General features: G+C 39.9%; 1 protein-coding gene across 1 annotated transcript in view; it reads right to left on the bottom strand.

The window, feature by feature from the left end:
* Window positions 1-20,816, bottom strand: part of LOC307254658 (carboxyl-terminal PDZ ligand of neuronal nitric oxide synthase protein-like) — a 147,668-nt gene that overhangs the window by 55,584 nt on the left and 71,268 nt on the right. The window contains exons 5-6 of the mRNA XM_080033125.1: window positions 9,558-9,666; window positions 1,666-1,801 (exon numbers count right to left, since the gene is read on the bottom strand). Coding sequence (XP_079889251.1) covers window positions 1,666-1,801; window positions 9,558-9,666 — 245 coding nt within the window. The remainder of the gene's footprint in view (window positions 1-1,665; window positions 1,802-9,557; window positions 9,667-20,816) is intronic.

Genomic DNA, 20,816 nt, shown 5'->3' with positions numbered 1-20,816 from the left:
GAAACCGGCCCTATATCTTCACACTGGCCTGGGAATGCCTCAGGATCCCTCAGTCAGAACTAGTTAATGTGGCTCGGGAAAGAGAAGTTTAGGGTCCCCCTGGATAAACTGATGATGATTGATTGATAAACGGATAGATGGATGGTATGGGCCGGATAATGGATTTAATCCAACCATGGCCATGTTGATCAACTAAATATGTTTTTAATTTTATTTCATGACTTAATACTAATCATTCCAGGTTTGTTTATGTTTTCTCTTGTGAGGAGATCTTCTACTGAAACTGTGTAACCTTGTTCACACAAGAGCGAAATGGATCCTTGCTTCCATCAAATTATTTAAAGGAACAGTACAGCTTTTTTAAACTTTGGCTTTAATTGAATACATGTAATGATAATAGCTTAATAAAACAGTTGCTGATTGATATCAACACATGTTAGCTTCATACTAACTGATCATTAGCTGCAAATGCTATGTTGTGGGAAAAAATTAAAACCATGTAACTTGATACAGGGTTGAAACATGTTTACCTTAAATCAATGAGCAATAACTCTGGGGACTAAAATGTGATCATAACATAAAGGTTTTATCAAACCTTTATACCAATCTACCATGTTAAAAAATTATACTTTTAGGGAATATTATGCTTTTATTTGAAAGACGCATAAAGGTGACAGGATACTAGGGCAGAGAGGATGTCTCAATTTGTATAGGATAAGCATCTTATCAACTAAGCCACTGAGATACCACCCAAAAATATTATATATACTTTGCTTTAAAAAGCATATTGATTTTAAGCCACAGTCAATGGGTTTCTCTAAAATAACCTCGTTAAAAAAGCTTCCAATGCACACCAGTGTGTGCTCAGCTGGCACACACTAGTGCATTAGCCAGGTAGCAGAGGCTTGGCTACTTCTATCAGTCATTAATTTTTAGACACCATTGACAACATTTTTTACAGCCGCAACCAAAGATGGACATCCGCCTCTTCTATTAACACACTCAGCACTCTGGCACACTGAATCATGAACTGTAACATCCTCGACACCCACACGTCTGTCTGACTCTGTATTGTTTTGCTTGTCCAAAAAAAGCATGTACGTTCTGCTGTCTTCTGTATTCTTACACAGAACACAACTGACACGTGTTAAGAAATGTAGCTGAATCCAATATAATACGTCAGCTCTTTTTGCCTTTGCCACATACAAATATTCTTTGACCTTGCTACCCTGAAATGTGCATCTAATGTTCCGGGATACTCTTGGAATGCCAGAACAACTTAAGATAAGACAACAAATTAAAAATATCACTTCCAAGAAATAATTTATAGCTGGTGTTTTACTTTCCCCATGTGTCACTGACTTCACTTCATGAACCTTCAAGGAGCTCTGTCAAGGTTGCAACAGATACATTTTCCATTTCAACAGTAGTGATAAAAAGGCAGCGCCCACATAGAAAACACTCAGTCTTTAGTCTGTGAATCTTCTGTCTTATGTCACCTTCTGTTTCTTCAAGGTTGAAACGCAGAAGGAAAGTGAACATAAATAATTTTCTGATGAAAAAAAGTAAGCCACTGCTGAAGGGGAAGGGGCAGCACTGCTTAACATTTGCACACAATGCAGGCCGGTGGGAATGGGAAAAATGAAGAATTGTTGGTGCGTGTACCTGTGACGGACAAGTCGTTCTTTTCGCTGTGGCCGTCTTCCTGTCCATCTGCATTCTGTTGTGCGTGGAGCACACTCAGTCTGTGACAAACCTCGAAGGCCTGGCCGACCGTCCGGACAATACGCATGGCCTGACTCTGGGTGGGTGAGAAAGAGAGAAAGACAAGAAAGGGGAACTGGTTATTCTCTAATCACAATTCGTACAACTTTTGAGTTGCCCTTTGATGAAAAAAAACACTCAGAGCTGTGCAGTGATTTTAAAACAAAGCTCAATGTCATGATGTTGTCTTTCCCGGGGTTTATCTTGACCAGGACCAAGAGTTTATGTAGATGCTGCTCTTTTATTTGATTTCAACAAGGTCTTAACCTTTGTGACATTCAAACCATGACATTACAGTAAAACCTTTCATTAGTTCTCAATCCAGACGTATTAATGGGCCGATAGTGTCCAAAACCACCAACACAACTCTAATTGGCATGAATACATTTTCTAACAAGCATTAACTGTTAGTAACACAAAGCCAGACCTATTTAGATAATTAACTTTGATTATAATTAAAATGTCTGGTATTATTATATTCTGCAGGGTTAGTTGGGTTCTTGTAAACAGTGCGCATTTATATCAGTATTCTTACTGCAAAAAGAAAGCAGCTTCACCATAGTGTTTCATCTGTGATTCAGTAAAAAGCACAAAGTCTCTGGGTGAACTATAAAGCCAGGAACACCTTGCGAGCATATCATATTGTATATACATAAACTCAGCCGCTACTGTGAAAATGTATTTTCATAAGGTGGATCTAAAATGACCGGTTAATTTAAAAATCTATCCCAAACATACCTCAAGGCCCTGTGAGCTCAGTTATACAGTCTGCCAGCAGTAGATATGTTGGTGAGACTGGAGAGCAGCGTCTTGCATTATTTAAGCCTTATTGTGATAGAAATAGTTTCCCGGGGCGAAAGAAAATCGTTGGCCTTTGCAATGGTCTTTAAATAACAAACGGCCACATTGTTTACATTATTCATGAGACTGGAAAACTAGATCAGAGTCATATGAAAACACCCAAATAGCTCCACTGTGATGGAATCTGCAGCGATAGAGATTGAGATTGGTCTTTTGAACCAATAACAAGGACTTTGTTTGGTCTCGTTTGTACAAAATAAGCAAAACTTTCAGGCAGATTTCACAGCGGTAAAGCTGCAATCATGGTGGGCAAGTATTGAACTGTCCTAATGGGAGAAACAACAACTCGCCCTGTGCGTTTCCATTGCGTGAAGAAAATGCAGCCCCTTCCGTGCATTTGTCAATCCTTCTCAAACTTGACTTTGTAGATGAACAATGTGTGTGACTCTGACTCTGAAGACTGTGTTTAATGTCCCATTTTGTATGTAAGCTAAACACAGATTTATTTGAACCTAAAAGATGACCTTGGTTGTCCCTTAACAATAAATAAATACCTTATTACACTGATATTGCTCCTGTTTGGACAGTATGAGACATATCGGCAACTTTCTTTCTTTGTTTATATATTTGTTGAATGAACAGTCCCAAGTTTCCACACACTTATCTTCCCAGTAACCTACTTTTTTTTAATCAGTTTGGTTGTCCTTAGTCAAGACATTTTATGCCCTGAGCCAATTCTACAATGTATTTCCGATTTTGGCCGACTGACAGGCCCGCTAAGAGATTTGTCACAGAAAGGTCTGTATATATCCTGCTGTGAAGACATGAAGTAGTTCTTCAGTTGGACATCGGTCACCATCTCTGTCACTCTTGCTCCGTCTCTATCGCTCTCCCCATCACTTTTCCTCCTTGTCAATTCAACCGAATGAATGGACCTTCTCTGTCTCTCTATCTTGACCTCTTCTCGATACATCAAGCTGCCAGTCGGCTGGATCCGTGCAGCACAATATTTCCTCTTAGCGGCTATAGGATAAGGGCTTAGCCAAATTGGAATGCATTATTTATCCCAGATTACCCACCGAGGTACAGCTGTGTTTTGGCCGTCCTCTGGGAACGCCTGGCAAGAGCAAAGATAAGGGACAATAGGGAACATAGTGCAATCTAGGAAAAAGCAGGGTAAACAATAAGAGGATGGCAGGGGGGTTTCTCCAGAATGAAGCCTTTCATACTTTTCTCTCCTCTGTGGATGAGCCCATTCACTCTCTCCTCATGGTGTGTTTGCATATTAACTGCATACCCCCACATTTACACATCCATGGCTCAGTCAGTGCCCACAAGGTATTTGCACTGAAGAAGCTATTACAACATAGGCGCCTTTCAATATAATCTGCTCACCTTTTAAATGATTTACCTAGTACAATGTAAAAGCAATAGTGGAGTGTTAATTAGAAAGCTGCACCAGTGACTCCATGATCCCCATCTAACTCTACTCTAATCATTAAGGCACAGAATGGGCTGTTGTTCATCAAATACTTTGATTTGCCTGAAGGAAATGAGTTGGACAGCAGCGAGGACCACCTCTGGGCATATAGAGCGATTGATTGAGCCCACTGCAGACAGACATGATCACACCACATCAAGTACTAATCGATAAACAGGTTTAGTATGTGGCTGTGAGGCTGTTGGAGTGTGAGAGCATTGAGGAAGTGGAGTGTGATGAAATGAAGTCATCAGTGCCTCTTCTAGACCATTAGCTCTATCTCCAGGCTGTGTGCAAAGCAAGGGTACATCATACAAACACAAACACACACACACACACACACACACACACACACACACACACACACACACACACACACACACACACACACACACACACGTACACGTACACACACTCAAAACAAAAGTGTCAACTATTGAATGTTGGAATGAAGTATCGTTAAATTAAGTTTTGCCGGTTTAGTGAACGCATGTTTGGCCAATTTGAGTACAAATGTGGAATTGGATGTCTAGACTGGTGTCCAGACTGTGCTATACAGAGGAAAGGTGGGCACAGAAAATTATGGTGGTTATTGTGTGTTGTTATCGTAAATACAGGTTCAGGTGTAGCTTCACAGATGCCTAAGCAGAAAGCAGGTGAGCTGTGACTCAGTGCAGAGGCTAGATAAGGATGCAGTGTACAAAAGGTGTGTAGCAGACCGAACCAGCCCCTCTCTTCCTCAGACAAGATGGTACACACTCTTTTACAAAAACCACAGCTAACAGGATGAATTGTAAATAGAGACACAGCTAAAGACAGAAACACAGCAGATTAAGATTTACAAGGTGTGTTTATGGGCAGAGGCTGGTAGCGTGTGTTTTGTCTCGCAAAAGGTACACATTGATCTTTAAAACGGGGCAGCATTATTGACCCATTCCTGTGTTTACATCTTAGTACTGACGCCTAATGATCAGTATATCACAGCGCTGAGATGTAGCATCCGTAAAGAAGCAAAACACACATACACTCTGTATGCAATAACGACCGTAGTTTATTTCTGCCTCGAGAGTAAAAGCACTGCAACCTTGACAGAGGAGATAAAAAGTAATTAAGATTTAAGCAGTAAGAAGGAGACAGAGAAACAAAGAGCTTAAGACAGAAGGATAATTTCACTGAGATATGGATATTTAGTAAAATTACTGAAAGGCCATTAATACCAATTATCTTAATCAAGCTGTGTCGGGAGTCATCATCGATTTGTACAGGAAACAGGAATCTTATGTTATCCCTCGTCACTGATGGAGCTTAATTGATTCACTGTCAAATTCTGGAGCTTTATCTAGGAGAACTTTATTTGAACACTGCCTACGTTAAGATATAAATCAACTACACTTCTTGTACTTTTAATAGAATTTTAGATGGCACTATTGGACTTGAAATCGTCTTCATTTATCATGTATAGCTTTTCATTTTTATTCAGGTTTTCAGTCATCCCTGGAAGGCAGTACAGATTCAACCTGTCCTCTGCTTTTGGAAGCTGAACAAGATGAAGCCATTACCGGACACTGAAGGACAGCATATGGTTGGAGGGCATCCATTCACCGAGAGAGAACTCAATTAACACTTGACACAGAAAGCACAACTATCTCATCAACCAGCTGTGGACAACAGATGAGTCTTCATCCAAAATAGCCATTTTATAAATATATAACTATGAAAAAGTGTTGTTTTGACCCCACTGAGATCCCTTAGTTGTTAGTTGTATGTTTAAAATCCAGTGGGTGTTAAGTGCATTTTGCATTACTTCACTTACTGAAACAAGTAATCACGTGGCCCTTTCAGCATAAATACTGTACAACAATAACAATATAAAACAGCACAGCTGCCATCTGCAAGGTTAGCAGTTCAGCAGTGCTAGGATGTGTTGTGTTGTAGTCCATTATAATGTTTAAAATACCGTAACCAGGTTTTATGTGTCATCCTAATTTTTTTTCATGCTTCTCTCTTCACGCTTGGCTTGTTAATGTGTTACTGCCTTATTGGTGAAGATGGTGAATACAGATTGTACAGAGGGGGGACATGGTCTAGAGCTGAACTGGCCTTTTCCTATGTGAAATACTACTTAACAAAAGCTTATGGAGAGGCTTCATCTTTTGGGAACAATGTACTCGGTAAATTTCAAGGCGATCACCCCTCTGAATTTTCAATAATTTTTGCCTACAAACTACAGGTAAGGTTACTGGGTTACTGGAATAAGCAGAATGAATACTATATAGGTAAAATACCTATATATCTCTATATGAAAAGGGTACATGAAGGCACTGTGAGTTAACCAATGCCATGACACACTACCTCACTAAAGACATGGTGTCTCTAATAACACCATGATACAGGAAAGATTCAACTGCAGCTTCACTTTAGAAAATGATACATTGCAAATCAAATCGCAATATCTGTCATAAAAATCAAAACAATATTTTCCACAAATCATTCAGCCTTATCGGGGCGACTGTGGCTCAGTTGGTAGAGCGGGTCGGCCGATGATCAAAGGGTTGGAGGTTCGATCCCCGCCCTGCCACCTGTGTCATAGTTGTTGTGTCCTTGGGCAAGACACTTCACCCACCTTGCCTCGTGTGAATGTCGATAGTTAGCCTGCTATCGGTGTATGAATGTGTGTGTGAATGGTAACGTGGGAATGGGAACAGGTCTCCCTTGAAAAAGAGTCTTCGGACTCAATGGGATATACCTGTATAAATAAAGTTTCAGTCCTCTAGCCTATAAATGCATCTTGTGGTTATATGGTTTCATCTACTCTTTCAATGATAGTTTGCTCTTAATCAACAAGTTGGTTGGAGTTATTTTTTTTTATCCTTCAGACAAGTTACATTAATTACTACTGCACAGGGTGGAGGTCAGTACAAGGAAGGTGATGATTGACATTCAGTAAGCATTAATGCATTATTTATTGATCAAGGATCTAGCAATTGAATCCATAGCAGAGTCAGTTTCTCAATTATGTATTTAAATTTAAGTTCAACACTTTGTTTAATGGATTATATAGAAACTATGAAAAATGTAAGTCAGGTTATGTATTAATTACCTCAAGACATTTTAAAAGCACATATGGCTGGCCTTACTTTATATGTTGGGATATAGAGGTGAACATTAGAGTAAAAAAATGGCTTCGAAATAAAGACAAAGTCAAAGTAAATTGTAGATATAGGACATGGTTACTAAACCTGATATGTTCTGAAATATCAGCCTGGGAAATCACTTGATGGGCTTAACACCTGATTTGGGATCCTGACCTAAAGGTTGAGAAACTCTGCCCTGTCCCTTCGCTCTGACTTATATGACGAATAACTGCCTCCTCCAATCAAATAATGATGATCATTTAAGAAAGGTAACACACACATGCACACACACACACACACACACACACACACACACACACACACACACACACACACACACACACACACACACACACACACACATACTGACCGACCTCAGAGCCAAATAAGCATTCAGTATTCTGATGAACACTCGCTGTTCTTTGCTCTATCACTCTCACTTCAGCTCTACATAATAGAGGGCAGGTCCCATTCATTAGCATCCTTTAGACTGTCGATCAGAGGATGAAAGGGAGGAGAAGAGAGACAGAGAGTGAGAGCGAGTCAGAATGGGGGAGAGCGAGGCACACGGCCCATCTCAGAGTTACAACTGATCGGCCACTGGAGCCTTCTGTATGCCAAGGTGATTTAAAGCCAAACCATTCTTGCACTGCAGGTAGTAAAGAGGGAAATAAACTACGCTTAATCTTACACTCACAACCTTCCACACGTCAAATCCCGCTGCCAAAAGTCTACCATTCTCGTTTGGTCTTTTTAAAATTGTTTGGCACTTTCTTTATGAGGCTCTTTAATAAACCGTATACGGTATTTATTTATTATGTGTATTTACTTTTACCTTCCCACTCTCTCTTTATCTGCGGTCTGACAAATACTTTAAATAATTTCTTACAAGTGGAAAATAATACACTGTTTTCTCCACTTATTTCCTATTTGGTGCAAGCGTCAATGGTTTTTTAACTAACCCCTGAATGTAGCTCATTATCTACAGGCACAAACTAGTACATCTCAGTTTATGTTGCGTACTCACCTGAAACCAAAAACATAACAAGTCAAAAGATGAAGAGGAATGTAACAAACTCTGCTCTGCTGTAACAACAGCAACTGTTTCCTCTGATACGTTTGCCTCATCGCCTTTATAAGCGGGGAAGGTAATATGGGAAACTTCACTTTGCTTTAACTTTATTTTAATGTTTATTTTATGTACACTGCTCTGCTCTTCTGTCAATCACCAGACGCACATACATTCTTCTGTTAGCAACGACTGCAAGTGCCTTTAAGCTGGATTTTGCTATACTAAACTGTGCATGACAAACTTATGATGAATGTTACGGAATACTGTCCTGACGTAGACACCAACAAACAAGTTGCAACTGTCAAGCATAATGGCATTCTACATTAAAACATTGTTTTCCCCAAAGTCTCTCCATCCCAAAGTACACACATGCGCACACTAACACACACACACACACACACACACACACACACACACACACACACACACACACACACACACACACACACACACACACACACACACACACACACACACACACACACACACACACACACACACACTAGTTTCTATCTTAAACGCCTCAGGGTTGTATAGTTGCCCCCGAACATTTTTGGTATGCATCACTTTCCAACTTGTCTTCTAAAAAATGCGTGCGTGTGTGTACGTGTGTGTGTGTGTGTGCAGGCTCATGTGTCACTACCAGCCTGTCTGTCAGATCTAATGATGCAGTGTGTCCTTCACCTTGCATAGTGGAAAACGCTGAGCTAACTCTGAGCTTTCTAACAGTGTCGCATTGCTGGACTCTGTATTTCCTTTTCCTCGGACCATCTCAACTCTGAAAGCGACATGTCCGCTCCAAATGGGTTTCAACTACGTTCCTAAGACCTCAACAATGAAAGGTGTATAATGCCAGGAGGAATTATTGCCGCCCGAGAGCCATGCGTCTCTTTATTGCGGGTTGTCAGGATGCGCTTCAGACAGGGACATGATTTTAAGTGAACAGGAGGAGTTGCTTTAAACAATACACGGCTAACAGACTGTGAAAACATTGGAAATAAAACACTTAGTGATGGCCTTTTCCTCATCAGGAGACAAACTGTGTGATTTGAGAGACAGTTTGAATGAGTTGGTTGCAAGTCATGCAAAAACACTAATGGCTTGCACTACATCAGAACAAACACAAAACATGTGTTGTTCTTCTCACACCTCGAGCACTTTGTTGCCATGTCTTCTGTGCATCAGTAAATTGGGATCGCTGTCTCAAATGTTAGCTCAGTCAAGACTTGATACATTATCATGATGGTACTGTTGAGTGTGTACCTCAAGGGTGAAAGCTTTCAAACAGGCATGGCGTCTCTCTTACCTTCTTCTTGGACTTGAAGACGTTGCAGCGAAAGACATTGCTCTGTCCGTCTCGGGCGATGTAGCTGAAAATCTTCAAATCCTGGGAGTCATGAGACACGTAGAATATCCTGAAAATATTGAAGAAAATAGGTCAGAAAATAAATATATACTGTATATGAATATGTTGCAAAACAGAATCAGAGTCTGGCAGTGTTTTTAATTGTATTTTTAAGATGCAAAATAGGCGCTCAGCCCGTTTTCTCTGAGGTTTCTGCGTGACAAAAATAAACACGATGTTAGACTCGTTTTTAATCCAAAAGCAAGACACCAAATTTTAGCTTTCAAGCTCCGAAAAGGAAGAGAAAACATTGTGGTCTGATCATTTAAATAAAATAACAAGTACAGAATTCCTTGTATATTTCTAGTATTTCGGGACTTTGAGACAGTCATTTCAGTGGCACGCAGAAAGGGTTGACAGAGGAATAGAGTTTCCGTGCTAGGAATAGACTGTGTGCAAACAACAGTGAAGACATACACACTATTCTGCACAGCAGGTAAATAAGAAGGATTAAGTTTGGGAGCAAAATACATGGTAAACATTAACAATAACCTGCAGATCTAATTTATGATGACGTGAGAACCCCGCTGGAGATGTAACGGTATTGCAGATGACAATTTGGTGACAAGACTGGAAATCTTCATGTTCAGACTCGAAACAGGACGGGATCGCGTTTGTTTTTGAACACCGAAGCTCTTTGATTACCAAATGCCTCTCAAGAAATATGCAGTGTGTGTATGGACATTGCTTTTCATGATTTTAAGAATGACCTTTACATGCAGCAAGTCATTTGTATTTGATTAAGGATTTCATAAAAAAAAACTGATGGATTTTAATAGTTAATGAATGAATGGCTCTCTGGTGTTTTTTGATACTGTTAAATTGAAATATCAACTGGTTGAGTGGTGAAAAAGCTTTGGGCCATTATTGTTGCTATTGTCCTGGTGGTATCTCTGGGATCATTTACAACAGATACAAAGGAGAGTGAAATAAATTAGGTTAAGGTTATGCACATTCTCCTCCTGTCTGTTACCTATGCCCAAATGTCTCTGTGTGTGTGTGTGTGTGTGTGTGTGTGTGTGTGTGTGTGTGTGTGTGTGTGTGTGTGTGTGTGTGTGTGTGTGTCTGTGTGTGTGTGTTTCCGTGGTTTTGTATGTATTTGAATATATCTGTGTATGTGCTGCATGCAAGGAATCATCAGGGTTGCATCTTTACACTGATCAACATTTCTGTGGTATTTGCTTTGGCCTTTTCTCTGGCAGCCAGACTAGCTGAGGTCAGTCAATAAAACAGGGTTTAAATGGGATTACATTTCCCAGACATTATTAAGTGATGTGACAGCGTCTCACAACGCATTAGCAGTGCTTCGTTTAACTTACAATTATTTCAAATATTATGAAAACAGTGTAAGATAATGTTGATCATCCGATTCACCAAAACAGACTACAAATGTGACATTTCATTAGTGCAGAATGGAAACAACTGGACCAAGAAAAAGCAAATGGATTATAATTTAATTTTTAAATCTTTATGGAGAGAGTCCAGAAGAGGTATGCATCAAACATTAAGATATGAAATTCCTGATCAGAGGTCTGGGACTGTGTTCAAAACAACCCAAACAGGGGGGCGCCTTTAGCTCAGTTGGTAAGGCGTCCCCCTCCCGGGCCCAGCAGCAGACCCGGGTTTGATTCCCGCCCGCGGTCGTTCTCTGCATGTCACTCCCCTCTCTGCCCCATTTCACCTCTGTCTCTCTGCACTATCAATAAAGCATAAAAATGCCAAAAAAATATCTTTAAAAAAAACAACCCAAACAAACTGCACCACTCCAGGGTTCGGTTCAATCGTACTAAACAAGGCTGATGTGAATGCAAACCTTATAGTCAATAAACACACAAGGCTAGAAGGGTTTTATTATTATTATCAAGCTGTGTTATCGGCTGGAGGAACACTGAGCTCTCCCACCAGGCTGGTCGCAGTTCGCAGAAACTCTCTACTTTAAACCCGCTCTTTGCCCTCCCTTCAACCCACCAACCCTCCTACCCACCAGTCACTGTGATACTAATCAATGTCCCGACATCTGAAGCATGGGGTAAAAAGGTCTTGTGTTCTGCCAATTTGTTGCCCACGGAGAAGTGAACCTAAAATGAAAACATTGCATGCTGCTGCCGGGGGGGGGGGAGTGAAACCCAGCCAAGAGTGAGTAGAGTAAAAAAAAGTGGGTTTATAAGCCGACTGGCTAGGGCTGATAAATTCCCCAAGGCGTGCAGAGATGACAGCTCAGATAGGCTACGTCTGTATCAAGTGTCTCCAACCGGAACAGCTGCCAAACATCCAGGCAAAGAGGCATCAGATTGATCAGATCTTGGTGTGAGAGAGGCCGTCCCCAAATGGAAAAAGCCGCCGGGGATGGTTACCGGCTCAATAAATCAGAACTTCTCCTTATCTTGCGTTTCCGAGGGAGCTGCTTTTTTTCCGCTTTGAATTCATAAAAGAAAACACACCACATTTTCACACGTACAAATCTCACTTTGTTTCTACCTGAGTGATGCAACACAGAGGCGCTATGCCAATAGAAATAGCACAGAAGTACAAACAAAATAAATCTAAAAAAAAGCGGGTGACAAAGTTTTTGTTTTCCAATCCCTAGTCCCAGCTACAAGTGAGGTGGCGGAAAAATTAAAGCAGTCGGCAATAACGTGGCAGGTTACGCTGTCCCAACACAGATAGCGTAGGCCTAGATAAACAGCACAGCAGTCAAAAACGGGAACGATGGATCGTCAATAATGCAAGGAGTCAAACATGAGGCACAACATTTGCTGCCAAATAAGAAATATTCACACACTCTGCAGTGCCCCGTGATCAATGTGAATCAATTTCCATTTTTAAACCATCTACATAATCAGAGACCTTTGTAGGACAAATCTAAAAAATAAGATAAGAATTCAATTACAATCTACACTTCATCTCTTGGAGAAAGATTTTACATCAGCGGCTCAGAATCGAAATGCGCCTCTCTCTCTCTCTCTCTCTCTCTCTCCAACTCTCTCTCTCTCTCTTCGCTTCATTTTGCAGCCCTAGTTAATCAAACGGGGAGAAATCACATCGAGGGAACAAGGTGCAGAGTTTTTCTTTCAGCGGCTCTCAAACAAAACTGGTACTGATGACATCATATTATCAAAGCATGTCATCACCCAATGGAGACATCAAAGGTGAAAATAAACAGAGCATGATTTTCTGTAACTTTTGATAACAGTTTGAAGGACACAGTGGTTATATCCTCTGCTTGTTGGAGCTTATAGGGGCCAATTGTCGACTATATATTTACTGGTAAAGTGACAGGAGATCATATGGGGTTGATCTCTAGAGGGTTTGACTGAAAGCCGGGAGTGTGTGTGAAAAACACTCAAAGTAAATAGATAGAGGACAGAGAGAGGCAGAAAGTAACTGTGCGAAAATGGTTGAAACGGGCGATTGTGTGTGAACACGGAGCTAAGAAAAGAGAGATGAAGGTGATTCATGACTCATGGCATGCTGAATCCGTGACTTGTTTTAAATGAGTTCTTAAAACACATTTGTACAGACTTGCATTTATGTGATGTCTTTTTTATCATCTTTCTCGTTGTCTTTTTACCCTATCACCTATTCATTTCATTATGTTTGTTTGTGTAATGCTGTTCCATCCTCCCTTTTACACTAATACAATGATGTGTATACAGTGTATGGGTATGTGTACTGATTTGATGTGTATACACTATATGTGCATTCTATTTGTTTGGCTTTTGTGTCTTTTGTGAAAGCACCTTGTAAACTATTGTTTTTATAGGTTCTATATTATATTACATTACATTACGTTACATGTCACCTATCCAAAGTGACTTACAACTGGAGCACACATTCATACACAGATACTACCACGCAGGGTGCTGGCTTACTATCATGAGACATTTTAGGGTTCAGTGTCTTGCTCAGGGACACTTGGACATGTTGCGGCGAGACTGGGGATCGAACCACCTACCCTATAGTTGCGGGTCCACCACCCTATCAACTTCGCCACAGCCCCCCTATACAAATAAAGTTATTTTCAGTTAGTTCAAGTTCAGCGGTGCATTAAGAGTTTGACAAACATCCTTGTCATTCCTTCACATTTAACCTTCTGCAACCTCTAAAAAAACTCCTAAAGGTTGCACAGGTTGCATGTGCACAAATAAACACGTATTAAAACCCATCTAAGGGTCCAATGGCATTCACTAACCTTTCACAGGCAGTGTAGTGACATGTTAATATTACTCTCAATGACCGCACACACTCACAGCTCACCTTGTTATTAAGCCCTCCTTGTTAACAGGCCGAGTGTAGCATGCAAGGGGGCTGCACTGTGACGTTTGAGTAATGAAGAGGGCTTGTCTTAGAAAGCTACGGCCATTTTTCCTTTGATAAATGGCAGCCTTGGAAACACAGTTGCTTTAAATCAAAGAATATAGAGAGGCAACAAACACATACACGTTCACACACACACACACACACACACACACACACACACACACACGATTGTACTGTTACAGGGAATCAATAGAAAATAGCACCTGCGCCAGATCAGGTTGTCGCTGCCTGTGTTTTCTCGACTTGTAGCAAGAGCATCATGTGCAGTAATAAAAGCCAAAGCCATCTGCATGACTATCATCTCCCAGCATTCACCATCCAGTTATTGTAAATCAATAAGAAAGCGCCAGTATCAGCTTCAGCAACATGAAACACACATGGGACACAGGCAGTGTGTCACCTTGAAAAACATCCACTCTTGTCGATCAGTGTGTAGAGTCATGTTGGCTGGTGGAGTTAGGTGCTGACTGGGTTTGATTCTGGGTGATCCAAATTGGCTCATGTACTTATTCAGAGCTTTTACAGCAAATGACAAAATAGAGCAGGAATGTATTAGAGAGTCCTGTTGTTTTAGCCTGTTTCAGCATTGTACATTAAATTAAATTAAAAATGTGCGTTTGCTCTATAGTACAGTATATTAATCATATATTTTTAATACTTTAGAATTTTTTGGGGCTTTTTTCCCCCCTTTTGGCCGTAACATGGTGTTATAACATCAAGAGATTGTGTTAATCAACTCATATAGTTGATTAGACCCAACTCATCAGGCAAATTACTGCTGTTTGTAAGAATGGCTAGGTCTGAGTGGCAGATTTAGTGTCAATCAACTGCACTATGTAGTACGAGCCTTTAAAATGCAAGAGCTTTTTAACAGTGATTACAGTTCTCTGTGTCCATTGGACTAAGTGTTATTATGAGAACACTGAGCCAAGTCTGTCTCACCCTTTTTAAAAAGGCTTCTGACACGTTTCTAACATAAAACAACTCTTAACTCTACAACTTAACCTACAGCTCTGGATAAAATAAAGAGACCACTCAAAATGATCACTGTCTATGGTTTTATTGCTTGTATGTATGTGTTCAGGCAAAATCATTTTATAAACTACCAACAACATTTTCAAATTCAAATATTGTCCTTCAGGGCATTTCCATCAATTGATGTAGAGATGCCGATGTAAGAAAAGTTGGAGTGGTTATTTCTTTCCAGAGCTGTATTGTCTATCATCTATGACAATCAGATGAGGATACCACTGCAAATGTATAAAGCACTTTTTTTTTGTCAAGCTGATTGTAAAAACCTTGTACTGTATATATCACTCCTACTTCAGAGTTTGGAATTGAGCTGAAGACCTAAAGTGAAGTGTCACTTTAAAAGGCATAAAGGACATTCAAAGATCTTTCTACACAAAGCCTTTTGACCCTGTCACACTAAAAGCACTCACCGGTGGTTACACACGGTTCTGCTCTCCAATAGCGAGCCCTGTTTTTTTTCCCTGTGTCATTCATTACACATGTTTCTGCGATAGCTCCAACCTAAAACCATTTCCAGAACAAAGCCGGGGCGCCTTGACTTAATTACACTGCATAGTGAACAGGCATTATTGTTGATTAAAAATGACCATAAAAGGCAAAGTGGAAAGGTAGAGATTCATTATCAGAAAAAGCTGCTGTGTCAGCTCAACCCCTGTGTGACCACATCGAGAAAAATACCTGAAATATGTTAAAACGGATTTGGCCTGAAGAAACACAGCAAAACACAGACTTAATCAAGAAGCGGACAGGCAATTTCCTTTTGTTAAAGTCAAGGTGAAAAGTTAACAGCCCTGTCTCATTTGTATTCCGTCTCATGCATTATGTACTAAAATGCTAAGTGCCCCAGTGTGTGCATACATGACCATATTTGGTAGTGGTTCTTGAGAAATGAGGTCACTAAATCTGTATCGTATACCAAATCAAATTAAAATCTCAAGTAAAACCAAAACCTCAGAACAAATAGAGACGGGTAAAAGATTAATGTGGTGCATATTCTAGTATTCTGCCCCTAGATAGGTTTGGTTTTGGTCATATACTTGGTGTTTATGAGCACATACTGTATGTGAATATGTGCAACTGAGACTGTACAATGCTGAGAGGAATGTGTTCAAGACCAGCTCAAAAGTAGTCTCAATCCTGTTTATATTTTATTCTGGAGAGAATCTGCTTGGAAAATAAACGCAAGACTTCCTGTTTTATTTATTTCTAAATAAAACAGAAAATGAAGTTCTCAATGTTGAAGGAACTGTAGTGAAGGAAATGCAAAATAATTTACATATCTTTAATTCATTCAAATTGTAACATTTAGGTTAGAAGTTTCTCAGTGTATAGAAGAAGTCTTTTAAAATAAAAACAACTTTGAGCACGTTATCCTGGGAAAACCTCCGCCTGGTTACAGTCTAAAAGGAATTCATTTATTCGGAATCCTGAGAATTGTAGCCTTGAAACCACTAACAAAAGGGTGGAAAAGAACAAACCCCCAGATGTATTGAAATGGAAATGTATGATTCAACAGGAACAACATATGGAGAAAGTGACTCACAAAATAAGGAACATGGGAGTGGTATAAAAATAATTTGACTTAACCCTCGTAATGTACTCCCGACTGACTTACACCCATGGTCCTCTGGGGTCATTTTGACCCCAAACGGTTTGGTGTTTTTTTAAAGCCTAAAGTATAAATTGTCAATACATTTTGTGTTACACCTTTAGTATGACTTGAGTCCAACCCATTACCACAAATATTTCCCTTGGTTTTGGAATTGTAGGCCAACGGACCTTGTTTACATAAAAATATACAATTTTCTCGATTTAAAATTAAATAAAAAAATATAAAAAAAATCCTTAAATGATTTTGACTATATGACTTATGTCAAAGGTTAGTGAAAAAACTGTTTTTGAATCACTTAGATTTTTTTAATAGGAGCAAATACAAACACCCTTGATCCTCTGGGGTCAAAATGACCCCGCCCGGTTCGGCTGTTTTTTAAAGCCTATAAAGTATAAATTATCAATTAATTTTGTGTTACACCTTTAGTATGACTTGAGTCCAACCCATTACCACAAATATTCCCCTTACTTTTTAAATTTAGGGCCAACAGACCTTGTTTATATAAAAGTATGCATTTTTTGATTTAGAGAGTCAAACCAGGCGGGGTCTGTTCTCGCCTGGTTTGACTGTTTCTAAGGCAAAAAGCATAAATAATCACTAACCTCAGTTTTTCAGCTTTTTACTCAACTTTATCCTCACTCTTTACCCGACATAATTAACAACACAACATTACAACACGCAAAACTTTTCAAAAATGAACTTTTTAGAAGTGAGTCACCCTCGATTTGTCCCTCAGTTGCATGCGAGGCAGGTAGTTATGGAGTGATCTTTGCTGATTCACTTCATTGCATTTTGTTGAACTTGGTTCAAAATGAGCTCACAAGCCTCTGAGGTAAAGCCTGCTGCCTACTGATCATGCTGCCTGTCTCAGACTAAGGTTTAAAATGGTGCAGAGTCTGCGAGAAACTATCTGTTTATGTGTTTTGTTTTCTAAACCATTGCTTGACCCCACACACAGGTGTTGGGTCTGTCTGTGTGTGTCTGTGTGTGTTTTTGGGGGGAGTGCTCATGTGTGCGTGTGTGTGTGTGTGCTCATGCTCATGTGTGTGTGTGTGTGTGTGTGTGTGTGTGTGTGTGTATGTGTGTGTGTGTGCGCTCGTGGGTGTGTGCTCATGTACAGGTATGTGCATGTGTGGGTGGGTGGGTGTGTGTGTGTTGCTGTGTGTGTGTGGGTGTGAGTGTGTGTGTGTGTGTGTGTGTGTGTGTGTGTGTGTGTGTGTGTGTGTGTGTGTGTGAGTGCGTGTGTGTGCCCGTGTGTGCTGGTGAAGTGTGTGTGTGTGTATGTGTGTGTGTGGATGTCGTTAGAAGGGTATTTCATCTGTTAGAAGCAGTATAGTGTGACATTTTGCCCCATTGCACCATTGTGTGCTGCGGGGTCATTTTGACCCCAGAGGACAACAGGTGTTATTAAATTAAATAAAACACCCATAATTTGATCAAACCACTTCAAATGTATATGAATCATCAAAAGCATAGTATTGAACAACCCCTATAATTTTCGGACCATTTGGTGAATGAAAAACATATTTTCACGCAAAAAGATATGTCATGTGGGTCAAATTGACCCCAGTACAATAGGAGGGTTAAGATGGTGGGAACTATAATCATCCAAAATGACAAGCAAATAAATGAAAAGCCTTTCCTTTCTCTCTTTAGTAAACATCTGACCACTCTATGTATGTAAACATATAAGTATGGGTCTATATAGCCATGAACATTTTTTGGGAAATGTAAAGTTGTAAGATTATTTTGAGGCTGAAGTTCAGCCTCACAGTTACTTTCGGATTGATTCTAATTTACAACACATTTTGGTACAACATCCAACTGTAGAATTACCATTTCTTAAGGGACTGTCATTGCACTACTTGCCTGTTCAGCTTCCCCTTTATATGTCCTGTTCCGTCAATACTTGTTTTCCTTATTTAGTCTGATTGAATTTGTTCTCCCGTGCACCCTGTAGAGGAGGTCCTTGTTGCAAAGGCTACACACTCACTTCCATTCAAGCAAAAATAACATCAAGATAAAGAAAAGCTCTTTAGCCCAAAAAATATTACATATACTGTAGGCCTCCAACATTGAATTAAGAATATAACAGAAGAGGCATCAGCAGTGTCTTGCAAGGTTAATGGATGGAATGAATGGCAGTTATATTAAGGCGACAGCGGATGAAGCAGCACACTGGCTGTGTCTCTCTTCATGAGTCTCGAGAGAACTACAGAACGAGGAAAAGGATTATGGGTAAAATGAAAACCAAACTAATAAAACGTCATTCATTCTGCCACGGAGAGAGGGAAAAAAGTGAAGGAAGAGAGATAGACAGCTAATTCATTTGAGTTTAGAAATGGAGGCTGGAATAGAAATCTAATTCAGATTTCTTCCACGAAACACACAATACAAATAAGATTTGCTGTGTTTTAATAAGAGTAAACAGTAAAAACCTCCATATCATTGCATATTTAATAATCAATGGCCTCTACAGCAGATAGTTAAAAAAGTGTGCACAGAGCCATACAAACAGTTGATTATTTGTATTTGAATGTGGATTGTGTCCTTGTTTCTTTCATTAATCTGCTAGGCAAAAAAGCAAATTTGAGGTATATATTACGAAGACGAAATGCCTTGTATTTACATGTGCAAAACTCAGATGCATCAAAGGATAGAGAGAATGCAGGGCCCTTCTTAGAAAGTTTAGAAAGTCCACGTCAGCATCTACAAAAGAGAATCCATCTGAAAAAACTATTTAGCAGGGAAGTGTTTTTTTAATTAACTTTTCCCTCTTCTCCTCCCTTTCTCATCAACACTTGCAACCAATCTATTAGAGCCTCATCCTGACAACTCCTCTGTGTCCTTTTCTAAACCTCTATACCCAAACTTCCCTCCCCTTTCTCTGTCTGGTGTTACTTTCCACTGCTTCCACCCTCCCACACATGCTTGTTAAATCGTTGTTATTCTCAAACATTCATTGCACGGAGGATGCCCAATTATACAGAATACAAGGCTTTCTATTTGCTTAGAAATAATAAAAAAGGGGCGCCCTTAGCTCAGTTGGTAGGGCGTCCCCCTCATGGGCCTCGGCCAGCAGCGGACCCGGGTTCGATTCCAGCCCACGGTCGTTCTCTGCATGTCACTCCCCTCTCTGCCCCATTTCAACTCTGTATCTACACTATCAATAAAGCATAAAAATGCCACAAAAAAAAATTATAATAAAAAAAAAAATGCACATACGGACAGAGTATCAGTGATCAGCTATCACTCTGGTAATTAACAACACACACATATATATATTTTTGCATTTTTTTTGCATTTTTGCTTTATTAGACATACTTGTAGAGACAGAGTTGAAATGGGGCAAAGAGGGGAAGACATGCAGATAATTCACACGGGCGGGATTCGAACCCGGGTCTGCTGCAGGGCCTGGGCCGGGGCGCACTTACCCACTATGCCACGAGCGCCTCTTCAACAACATATTTTAATGTTATTACATGACACATTTTTATAAGGAGTAGATACAATACACTTTTTACATAATTTTGGTTGTGGTTTAGTAGAATCGCTGCTTCCCCGTTATGTTCCACACTCACACATTGAAGCCCGAACTAGTCCTTTGCATTGTTGCCAGGTGGAGTTGTTTTTGCCTACAGCCAGTATGAGGGTATAAGAGCAACATTACCATGTAGACAGGTAAACTGGAAAATACTTACACATATTGCAGTTGCAATAGATTTGTGTTTTTAGCACTTTTTTCGCTTTTGATTTGAGAAGTACATTATTTATCTTAGCTCTCAAATTCATCTGTCAATATGCAGGTTTAGTCAACGCTTGCCAAAAAATCCACGAAACAAAATACATTCATTGCATCTGCAATCTAACATACAATACATTACGGTCGGTTGTAATTCATTCTCTCATTTAATATGAACAAACTTCACTGGGGAGTAACCTGCTAAACATGTCCAGTGAGATCTTAAACCAAGTTATTCCTCAGTGTCCTTCTGTGAGTGTGTCATGGCTCCTTATCAAAAGTGATCACTCAGCTGAGTGGGAGGGAAAATTCCTTTACACCCACAGTCAGCCCTTTGAAACATTAAGCTGAGGCATCACACACACCTTATGTAAGCTCAAAATAGAAGAAACATATAAGACACAGAAAAGCATGACTTCAGCCAAAACAATATTATACTGCATTGCCTTCCATA

The sequence above is a fragment of the Ammodytes marinus genome, assembly GCF_949987685.1.
Source record: "Ammodytes marinus genome assembly, chromosome: 8".
Classification (NCBI taxonomy): Eukaryota; Metazoa; Chordata; class Actinopteri; order Uranoscopiformes; family Ammodytidae; genus Ammodytes; species Ammodytes marinus.
This window is presented reverse-complemented; position numbering and strand designations above follow the sequence as displayed.